This window comes from Puma concolor, chromosome A1, assembly GCF_028749965.1.
Source record: "Puma concolor isolate L17-30 chromosome A1, mPumCon1.1.hap2, whole genome shotgun sequence".
NCBI lineage: Eukaryota > Metazoa > Chordata > Mammalia > Carnivora > Felidae > Puma > Puma concolor.
Window position 1 is genome coordinate 125,192,163 of NC_141667.1, and position 10,912 is coordinate 125,203,074.

The following is a 10,912-nucleotide window of genomic DNA, read 5'->3' on the forward strand; positions in this document are numbered from 1 at the left end:
TTGGCCCACAGAGCCCCAGGCACAGTGCCTGCCGCTTCAGCCTTACATCCTCCGTCTGGGCTGCAGGCTAATCAGGGCCCCTGGAGCCAGTCCCAATCTGTTTCCTTCTATTCTTTGACAGGAAGCTGCTAGAGAGCCAGCCCCCACCCCCCACCCCGCCCCAGCACTCCCTCTCTCTTTTCCACTATGGACAGAGCCACCGTGGAGCGGCTGCCTGCCCGCCACAGACCCAGCTGACATGGGGACCGTTGGAGCAATGCAGCTGTGCTGGGTGATCCTTGGCTTCCTCCTACTCCAAGGTAAGAGGCATTTGTCACTCCGCTTCAGCAGTTCCCCTCCAGCGGTTGGCAGTCCCGGGTGACTGTCCCTTCTTCACAATGTATACCTCACATGCTCTCCATTCAGGCCTGTGCCCAAGGGAAATTCCAGACGCTTCTCATGAAGGGAACGAAGGAGTTGAATTGGGGGGGGGGGAGGGGTCATTACCAGGCAAAGGTAAAGTAGACATGTGGTTAAATCCTTTTGTGGGAAAATTTCCAGGGTGAACTGGAGCCCCCATAGAGGCTGGCCTCCTGAAATGTGGGAATTGACTGTCTTGATGTGAGACTGAGGCCGGAAGCTCCTTCCAGAGTATTCTAGCACAAAACTGTCTACACCTTGGGCTTTACAGGGGATCCTTTTTCTTCTTTTACATGAGGAGTAACAACCTGGGAATTCCAAATGTTGACTTTAAGCTCAAGTCACAGCAAGAGGGATGCAGGATAGATACAAAGAACTATTTGCCAAAGAGGATGTATACAACATCCTCGGCCAGGGGGCTGGATGAGATGCCCTCCAGAGGAGATGAATGGAAATACCTCTGAGACCCGATTCTGCTAGCTGACGAATGGTAAAGCAGCTCATAAGGGGGGTTCTAGTTAAGGAGCAGTTGCTGGGAACCATGAGAAATCCAGGAGATTCTGACTCACAGGGCAGCAACTTCCCTTTGGTCATCCCTTCCCCACCCCCAACTCACTCTCCATGAGGCCTCTGTTGAAGACTTAGGAGTCTGCCCTCAGAGTAGCAGAAAAGAGTGCAAAGTGCTTAGATGGGGAGAGAGGATGGCCCTTTCTTGGTGGGGGGTGAGGGGGGACTGAGTTCTGGTACTCTGTCTCCTGGGGGTGGGCAGAGTCCCACGCTTGATCTGGGGCAGGGGCACCAGGCTTATTGTAGCAACTGCAGAAATGGCAGAGGAGGAGATTAAAAGGCAAGATTCATGAGGGGACACTGTCCCAGGCAAATGGCAGGTGGCAGGGCTGAGAATGCCCTGTGTAAACTCTACATAAACCACACTTGCTTCCTGAGTTTCCTTATCTCTCATCCCAAGATCACAGCATACCTACTGCCTCCCTTGAAGAATCCTTTTGAGGATATACAGGCCCACAAGGTGACCTGACTTGGATCCACAGAGACTTGGAGGGTTGGAAAGAATGGGGCAAAAACTTAAAAAGTCTAGCATTTGAGTTTTCTTGTCCTAACAACCACTTTTGAGGTATGAAATTCATTTGCACGTTAAAGAAGAGAAGACTGAGAACCTGGTCAGACAGTACGTGGTAGAGTCAGGACTTGAACTCAAACCTGTCAGACTCAAAAGCCGTGATTTTCAACTATTACATTATGCTGCTGAGGAAAACAGGGGAGGAGGATGGTGGAGGGGGAGGAAGAAGAGGCTAGAAGGTCGTGAAGCAGGTAGGGATTAGGGAGGGGATACGGGAAAATAAGAAATTTATGTGGCCGGGGTTATTCTGCCCAGTGGTCAGAGGCACCATGGCCTGTAGAAACAGATGTGGCTGAAGTTCCTCTTCACACAGAGGAATCTATTGGTGATGGAAAGTTCTGGTAGGGGGTCAGGGCCAGAAGACAGAGAACACAGGCTACTGGAACTTGGAGCTTGTGACTTTGGAACTCCTTCCAAGATGCTAGTTTTGCTTCCAGATATGCGGGAAGGCACTGCACAGTGTCCACCCACTAAAAGCTAATGTTATAACTTTATAGGACTTAGATGGTACCTTAGATATGCTTGATCAGTAACTGATAGGTGTTTTTAAGATGTGACTTGAAAGGGTTCTTCCAGGGTCATTTTCAGCTGGGAAGAGTTCTCTCTAGCCTCGGACACCTACGAGTTTTAATACCCCTCTGACACCCCACCCAGTGAGCAGGTGGGGCTACCAGAGACTGGTGCCCTGGAAAAATACAGTCAGGGTTTGGGCAAGCTTGGGCTTGGAAACGATTAATTCCACACTGTCCGAGTGATAGCCCCATGGAGGGAGGCAGTGGCTAAGGAAAATAAACAGTTCAGCAAGCCACCACAGGCTGTGCGGGCCCTGGCCCCCAGCTGCATCTGTTCACCCAGGCCCAGGCATGGAGCTTCCCTGTGGATGAGGGGCCTGGGAGCCCGAGGGCCAGGCCAGAGGCTACAGTCCCAGCAGGAGCAGAGGGACGGGAACCCAGCTGGGCGGCTCCACTTCCCCACGTTGTTTTCCTTTCACATTGTTCACAGGTTTCAAGAATGATTTCACTGTGGAAAATGAGCAAACACAACTTGACCTCTCAGGTCCCACACACAAAGGGGATGCACATATGGGCACACAAGCACACATACACATCTACACGGAGGCCCACAGACATACACATGTACATTAAAAAAAAAAAAAAAGCCAATGATGGCTTCCGACTGGGGCCTCCTGGTAACTAGCTTCTTCCTGGGTTTGGCCAACAATGGCCATTTCTGAAGTAGCCTCTGCCTGTGAGGGTAAAATTGGCTGCTTGTTCAGAGCTTCCCTGGCTCCTATCTATACCTCAGAACTTACTTGCTGTGTGGACCCCTACCTCCAGCTGGAGATACCTACCCCAGCCCCTAGCCTCATTTTATTCACCCCATCTTTCCATCCCCTTCCCTTGGAGCAGGACCAAGATGACAGTATGCACGGGGAAAATGTATGGCTAAGTGGTAGCGTAGCAGGAACGTCAGCCTACAGACCTGGAGTCCTAGGTCCTTTTCTAGATGTAGCAGGCCACTGGCCCTCTGTCCTTGGACAAATCACTAGTTTGAAATAACCTTCACCTGACCTCATGTCAGGTTGGTATAAAACCCACACGGGATTAAAGAGATGGAAAGGACTCTGGGACACTGAACCACAAGGTGGTGGTGATGGTGCTATTGAGTCGTGGTTAGAGGAAACCAGCACTGTGAGCCAGAGCCACATTCTTCAGCCCTCTGCCAAGTGTGTCTGCCTTCCAGCATGGGAGGCTTGGAAAGCCTGGGTTCTTCTGTGGGCTCTGCACTGGGCAAGAGACTCACCAAGCTAGTCAAAGTGTTTTTTGCTTTCTCTTGCAGGCCACCATTCCCAACCCATGACAATACAGACATCTAGCCTTCAGGGTAAGACCAAACACACAGGGCCTGCTCTGGCATTTAGGCCTGGCAGCTTAGGAAGGGCGAGAGGAGCACAGATCTCAGGTGATTAGAGCTGGGGCCAGGGCTCTCGGGACATCCAAGGCTGAGTTCATCTCTGGATGTATTTGAGCATGGCCTAGTCACATGTGCCTTGAAAGAGGAGGGAAATGAATGGATGGGGGTCAGGGGTGCGGCAAGGAGAAAGACTAGAAAACTCCAGTTACAGGGAAGAAGAGAGAGAGACAGAGCAATAGGAGGCAGCGACCCTCAGCCTCAGATGATTTATTTCAGGAGCCTTCAGCAGTCAAAGTCTGACCACAGAGCCACTTTCTTCCAGCACAGGTGAGTAAGTGTGGCTGCCGAGGGGCCAGTCCTTCCCCCCTGCCTAACCCCCTGCCCAGCCCTTCAGACCTGCTTGGAACTCAAGGGTTCTTAAATAAGTGAGGGAGTGTGGTGTCACCAAACCTGCCCCCCTCCACCTCCCACTGCCTCTGTCCTTTCAGGAGACAGCCCTTCCTCAGAGCCCAGCAGCCCAAGCCCTCTGGCCAGCACTGAGACCTCAGGTACTCTGCCGCTCAGATCCAGATGCCCTCCAGGGAGGGCCCAGTGAGGGATCAGACTAGTAGAGGAGCAGACAAGTAAACAGGATCTCATGTTGACAACCACAAAGCAGGGTAGGAAGGGCTGTGATGAGCAGAAGGAGAAGGTGCTGCAAGAAGGGCACCTGAATGGCTCAGTCGGTTAACAGTCCGACTTCAGCTCAGGTCATAGTCTCACAGTTCATGAGTTCCAGCCCTTCATCAGGCTCTGTGCTGACAGCTCAGAGCCCAGAGCCTGCTTCAGATTCTGTGTGTCCCTCTCTCTCTGTCCCTCCCCCACTCACACTCTGTCTCTCTCTCTCCTTCAAAAATAAATAAAACATTAAAAAAAAAAAAAAAAGAAGTTGCTGCAAGAGCCCGGACAAATATCAACCTTGGAAGCCTTTCCTTGGGAGCCAGGTTGGGAGCCTTTCCCAACCTTTCCTTGGGAGCCAGGAAAGACATGCTACAGTGTCCTCAGAAGCTGAGGCCCAAGAGGGAGTTAACCAGAGGAAGATTGTGAGGTAGACAGTGCTAAGGTATATTCCAGGCAGTGGGAACTGTACAGGTAAAGGCCAAGGTAGAAGAGAGGATGGCTCCTTCTGGAATTGAAAGCAGTAAAGAAAATGAGAATTTTGGACTAAAGAGGGCCCTCTGTGTACACGCTGGCCAAGGCCCTGAGCAGGTCCACAAATGCTTCCTTATCTACGGCAGCTCTGGAGAAGCCCTCACAGGTCCTCGATGCAGCCAGTAAACCCAGGACACAGAGCACGAGCACCGTGGATGGTCACTCCCAGTCTCTGTTGGGCCTGACTCAGTCTCAGCCACAGAAGTACACATCAAGACTTGGTGAGTACTTGGGGCCGGGGGTGAAAAGCACTGGGTCATGACTGGTTGGGGTCCTTCTCCCCCTTTTCAGGAGGCCCAGGTTCTGCCCCTCGAGGAGGCGTCTCTGGGCCAGGATCCACATGAGTGGCAGCCTGGTTTGGGAATGAGAGAGGTTTGGTGGGAAGTAGAGACAGAGCCTTGGACCTGATCACAATGAAGATAAAAGGAGCCTGGACTCAGGACTGATAAAGCCATGGAGGGGAAAGAGATGGGTAGAACTCAAAATGATGGAAATGGAGGCAGAAGAGATTGGACAAGGGCTACATGCTTCTGGGTTCACACCGCAGTGTGGAGGAAGAGCTGGGAGAGAGTGGACGCCTCTGTCCTGGCCCTGCTGTGTCATGGCACGGACCCAGGTGTCCCAAGCAGTAGCAGTATGTCCTGTCCACGCTCTCAGTGAAGAGCATTCTGACCCTTTCTGTCATCCTAACCCTTGGCTCTGGGATTATTTTACACTCACAAACTTATTTGGCAGTGAGTGTGTGGATAAGGAAATGGAATAGCTATCAGACCTGCAGTACAATGAGTGGAAGACGGGGGGGGGGGGGGGGGGGGGCACCTGGCTGGCTCCACTGGTGGAGCTTCAGACTCTTGATGTCAGGGTTATGAGTTTAAACCCCACATTGGGTACAGAGATTATTTAAAAATAAAATCTTTTAGAGGTGCCTGGGTGGCTCAGTCAGTTGGGAGTCCGACTTCAGCTCAGGTCATGATCTCATGGTTTGTGAGTTTGAGCCCTGCATTGGGCTCACTGCTGTTAGCGCAGAGCCGCCTTTGGATCCTCTGTCCACCTCTCTCTCTCTGCCCCTCCCCCACTCATGTGCATGCACGCTCTCTCTCTCTCTCTCTCAAAAATAAATAAAACATTAAAAATAAAAATAAAATAAAATCTTTAAAAAAAAGGAGCTGACAAGGGGGAAGATATGGGTGATCGTACTACCTTTGAAGAGGGCCAGAAACTTGTGCCCTTTGCCCGGTTTGTTGCATTAGTGCGTAGGGATAAATATCTAGTGTGTTTTTTCCTCCCACTTCAACCCTTGGCAAAACACAGAGGGCTCTACCTTGCCCATTTTGGCTTCCTGTCTCTGGAACATAAATGGGCCCTGAGGGGATGGTGGGAAAAGAATAACAGGGGAAGCCTAGAGTCCCCTGGAACTAGTAACATGAGCAACCAGCAGTGCAGTTCACCCGAACCCACATCACCCAGTTCTGACCTCCATCCTCCTGAGAACTAGTCTGAGTAGCAAGGAGGAAGTCTTTTTGGGAGGGCATGACCTGTTTCTGCAATTCTTTACCTGGGGAAGTGGGAGGGGAGCTAACTCTCTCTCTGGTAGGCTATGCCAGTCCCTTCACTGATACACCCATCCCCACTCCATTTTAGACACTTCTCAAGATGTTATTCCCACATCAACCACCATGAGCCTGAGGACAAGAGATGACTCGACCATCTTACCCACCCCCACATCAGAGACGGTGCTCACTGTGGCCGCATTTGGTAAGAGGGAGGAGAAGGTGCAGAGAGTGGCAGTTCCTGTACTGACTTGGACTCTGGATCTAGAAACACAAATTGAAATCTCACCTATTTGTTCCAGGAGGGTTTGGCTGATGAAGAAGGCCCTGGTGGGAAAGAGCCTCCCCTGGCCCTCCCTCCAGGCAGCTCTTTGGGGCTCTGTTGAGTTCCATGTTCTTAGGAGAGGCTGAGGCCAGGCTGTGGGGCTCACTCTGGCCAGGATCAGCTGGCTAAGAGCTCATTCGTTAGGCAGAGAAGGGGAATTCACTTTTCTCTCAGAGCCTACCTACACAGCACTTAGCCGGGAAGGGGATTTGTACTCCTATCACCCCCTTCTGGCCCCTCCTCTGACTCTCCTTTACCCTGTCCTTTTCCCTGTTCAGGTGTTATCAGCTTCATTGTCATCCTGGTGGTTGTGGTGATCATCCTAGTGAGTGTGGTCAGTCTAAGGTTTAAGTGTCGGAAGAACAAGGAGTCTGAAGGTACATGCCCTGCCACTCAGGGCCCCACTTTCCCCTCAGCTGAGGGACCCAGAGCTACATTTTGGGATGGACACTGAGCCTGTAGTAGAGGAAAAGAATGGCACATAGGCATCGCTAATGAAATGGGAGGGTAATCCACTTGGGTGGGCTTTGAAGGACAGGCTGGTCTTCTGGGTTGCAGCATGTGACTCCCAATCTGTGCCTTTGGATTTTTTACAGATCCCCAGAAACCTGGGAGTTCAGGGTTATCTGAAAGGTAAGACTGTCAGAGGTGGAAGGGAGGAATCATTCATTTGACCTCTCAGTCCCCCATTCTGAGAGAGAACTGATACTTCCTGACTTCTTCTTACACACACGCATAAGCACGCATGGAATCTTGACAGCTTGCACTGAGGCCAGGGCTAGGGGCGGGCAGGACAGGGGCAACCCTAAAATAAAACAATCGGGTGACAGGAAATGAACTGGAACTCTTCAGCCCCAGGGCTCTATAACCCCCTATATAACCCCCTCAGGAAAAGTATAGGAATTCAGATTCTAATAAACCTATTCAAATAAGAAAGCACTTAGGGGGTGCCTGAGTGGCTCAGTCGGTTAAGCATGCAACTTCGGCTCACATCATAATCTCACGATTCATGGGTTTGGGCCCTGAGTTGGGCTCTCTGCTGACAGCTCAGAGCCTGGAGCCTACTTTAGATTATGTGTCTTCCTCCCTCTCTCTCTCTCTCTCTTTCTGCCCCTCCCCTGCTTGTGCTTTCTCTCTCTCTCTCAAAAGTAAATAAACATTTAAAAATAAATAAATAAACTAGAAAACACTTTATTTAAGGAGCCACTTACTGAACACCTTATATGGGCCAGGCACTCTGGTAGATATTTTATAATATTATCTCAAATCCTTACAGCGATTCTTCAAAGAGGATATACTGTGTTTTGTATGTTTAAAAACGTTGAGACTTGAAGAATTTGTAACTTGGTCAAGATCATACAAGTTGTAAGTAGTAAAACTAAGATTTTGCTTAAGTTTATTTATTTTGAGAGAGAGAAAGAAAGAGAGAAAGAGAGAGCAGAGCAGGGGAAGGGCAGAGAGAGAGGGAGACAATCCCAGGCAGGCTCCGTGTTGTCAGCGAGGAGCCCGATGTGGGGCTTGAACTCACAAACTGTGAGATCATGACATGAGCTGAAATCAAAAGCCAGATGCTTAACTGACTGAGCCACACAGGCACCCCCAAAACTAAGATTTATATACAGGTGTTTTGGGCTTCAAAGCACACTCCCATTTCATTATGTTCCACCACCAAAATAGAGGTTTATAGAAACAATGTTCAAAGTTCCAATGCTTGACCCCACAGTTCTTTGACCACCACATTGCCCTCCTGCTCCTCCACTTACAACCCATGTTCCTTCTTACCCCTAGCTGCTCTACAGCCAATGGGGAGAAAGAAAGCATCACCCTGATCTCCATGAAGAATATCAACATGAATAACAGCAAAGGATGCCACACAGCAGAGAAGGTACATTTTTCCTGGTTCCTTCCTCCCTTCTCCTCCTTCTCTTACCCTCAGGCTCTAGTTCCTTAGCCAGAAAGGAGATACTTTCAAAGACCCAGGCTCCTCTCTCTTCTTCCCTAGGCTGCCACTCCCGACAAGGTCCCCCTTTTTCATACTCTATTTATTTTGCAGGTTCTATAGAAGCAACGTTGGGTCCTCATGGGTCCAAAGATGACGCAGCTGCCCTGTGACCGTAAAGAGGAAGGCGATGGGATTGGTAGAGGCAATGAATCACACATAAATTATTTTATTATTTCACACTTCAAGATCTAAAGGATACTAGCATTCCTCCAGATCTAGGAGCAAGCTACCAATAGGAGAGACTCCCATATGGGCAGCCATTCTAGAAACACAGCCTGCTCCTCCCACCTGCTCGCAGTCACAGGAAGGAGGAGTCTGTATAGCAAGAGCAAGGAAAATGACGAAGAGGAGTGGTCCTTGCTACTTTGAATTAAAGTTATTTTCTGGCCTGCAGTCTAATTTCTTTGAAGGTCTATGCTCTCATGTGTGTTTGTTAACAGGGTTCTAGCAGCTTTGGGGCCTCTTTTCCTGGGCAAGGCATGTATCCAAGTTTCTGCCCCTGTAAGGAGCTCTTTGAGAAACCTGGGCGGTGGACAGAACATTTTCTAAGGTCCACCTCCATTTATCTGGATTATTATTATTACTATTATTTTTATTTTTATTTTAAGTAGACCCCACACTCAACGTGGGGCTCAAACTCATGACCCTGAGATTAAGAGTCATGTACTCTATCCACTGAGCCAACCAGCTGTCCCCCACAGTTCACCTGGATTATTAAGTAGGAATGAGGTGACTAACTAATCACTTCAATACAGGGGAGAGAAAGGGAGCTGTAAGCAGTGACCAATCATTACCAGGAAAGAAGTTTTGAACCTGGAGGGCGAGAACATGAGAGGCACAGTGCATTCTGACTAGGAAACTCCAGTAGTGAGAGCTGAATAATATGAGGGCAAATGTCCTCTGCCTGCCCCAGGGTGGACATGCCTTACATCGGTCCTAAGCTGTGGGAATAACATGGGTGAGGTTTGCAACTAGGATAGGTCTGTGACTTCATAAGCCAAAATGCACCCACTTTACCCTATTATCTTTGTGTCCTAGAAATAAAATAAAGGGTAACAAACACTGTAAAGTCTTTTAAAGGGAAGAAGGAAGAGGAAGCAGTTACCTATTTCCTTAGTAACCTCTACCATGTCCTGGTTTGGAAATGTGTCTTGGTTAGGGAAATTCAATGGAAGACTCATCTGTGTATGTCTGAACAGAGTGGTTAACTTTCTTTTCAAGCTTATTTATTTATTTTGAGAGAAAGAGAGAGAGCATGTGCATGCACAGGGGAGGCAAAGAGAAAGTGGGAGAAAGAGAAGCCCAAGCAGGCTCTGCTCAGCACAGAGCCCAGTGTGGGGCTCGATTGTGAGATCACAACCTGAGCAGTTATCAAGAGCTGGACACTTACCCACTTACCTGACTGAGTCACCCAGGTGCCTCTGAGTGGTTAACTTTCTAAATATCTGCTAGCTGGCAATTCACAAAACAAAGAGAAGCAACAATATGCTATTTTCTTCTGGATTTAGACTCTGCAAACTGATATGAGAGAGAAAGCCTAGAAGAAAACGTTTCACTCTGTTTCATTGCAACGATTCAAGTGGACTGAAAAATCTATTGGACTCTAAAATCTTCTAGGACAAGGCTTGAAATCTACTCACATCTATAGTTCCTGTTTGGCACACCGGGCCCAACACATTGGAGGGCATAAAAACTGGCTCTTGAGTGCAGGAAATCCAGGCTGGGCTGTGCAAACATACTTGCAACTTGACTTGGCACAATCACTCCCCATTTCCCAGCCTGTTTTCTTACTTTTAAAACAAGGTGGCTGGACTATTTGGCCTTCACTATCTTTTCTGCTCCTCATATTACACAGTCTAGATGTAAGAAAAAATGAACACAATCTTTTGAGTAGAGATCATTCTGGGTGAAAACCAGAGACAAGTCTTAGGGGAGTCTGATCAAGTCTTCTACATTCTCCGAACTTAGATTTCCCTGTGTATTAAGGGAAGAACGATCCCTACCTGGCCCTTGGTAGCTACTTGGTAGGTAAATTGGAAGAGTAAATGTGGAGATACTTGGGAAGTAAAAATACTCGGCAACTGCAGCAGACAATGTGGAGTAACACCATCCCGGTCCCATTTCAAGATCAGGGCACTTTTTTTGCAGCTGTTAAGAGTGTTGGCTGCCAGGGGCTCATAGCTGGTTGATGACTGGTTGGTGGGGGTGGCAGGAGGATGTGAACCTCTTCCCTCAATTTTCTCCTTTGCCCAACCCTGCTTCCCTCACTCCTCACAGCTCTTCTTCCCGAGAGCAATCACCAGTAAACCTTCAGCATTCAAATCTCAGAGTCTTAAAGCCTATTTCCAACCTATAACAGCAATACTACAGCATTAAAAATATAGCTCAGATAT

General features: G+C 49.0%; 1 protein-coding gene and 1 long non-coding RNA gene across 6 annotated transcripts in view; one reads left to right on the plus strand and one right to left on the minus strand.

Annotated features, from left to right (window-relative positions):
* Positions 1-10,912, minus strand: part of LOC147584430 (uncharacterized) — a 57,589-nt gene that overhangs the window by 26,246 nt on the left and 20,431 nt on the right. The gene's annotated exons all lie outside the window — the stretch shown is intronic.
* On the plus strand, positions 144-8,918 carry ECSCR (endothelial cell surface expressed chemotaxis and apoptosis regulator). Of its 5 annotated transcripts, XM_086702887.1 has the most exons (10): positions 144-299; positions 3,377-3,421; positions 3,728-3,778; positions 3,940-3,999; positions 4,729-4,863; positions 6,284-6,397; positions 6,796-6,894; positions 7,114-7,150; positions 8,306-8,402; positions 8,571-8,918. In XM_086702887.1, the coding sequence occupies exons 1-10, from the start codon at positions 239-241 to the stop codon at positions 8,577-8,579; spliced, it is 708 nt and encodes a 235-aa protein (XP_086559013.1). In that variant the 5' UTR covers positions 144-238; the 3' UTR covers positions 8,580-8,918. The 5 variants fall into 5 exon arrangements, with proteins under 5 accessions (XP_086559013.1, XP_086559015.1, XP_086559014.1 ...); XM_086702889.1 differs by lacking the exon at positions 3,940-3,999; XM_086702888.1 differs by lacking the exon at positions 3,377-3,421 and having other exon boundaries at positions 160-299.

What these genes read in the sequence shown, in the direction of transcription:
- ECSCR (XM_086702887.1), top strand. Translation starts at nt 239, where the DNA reads ATGGGGACCGTTGGAGCAATGCAGCTGTGCTGGGTGATCCTTGGCTTC. An exon ending in GGCCAGCACTGAGACCTCAG is followed by an intron (nt 4,000 to 4,728) that starts GTACTCTGCCGC and finishes TATCTACGGCAG; the next exon opens with CTCTGGAGAAGCCCTCACAG. An exon ending in AGTTCAGGGTTATCTGAAAG is followed by an intron (nt 7,151 to 8,305) that starts GTAAGACTGTCA and finishes TCTTACCCCTAG; the next exon opens with CTGCTCTACAGCCAATGGGG.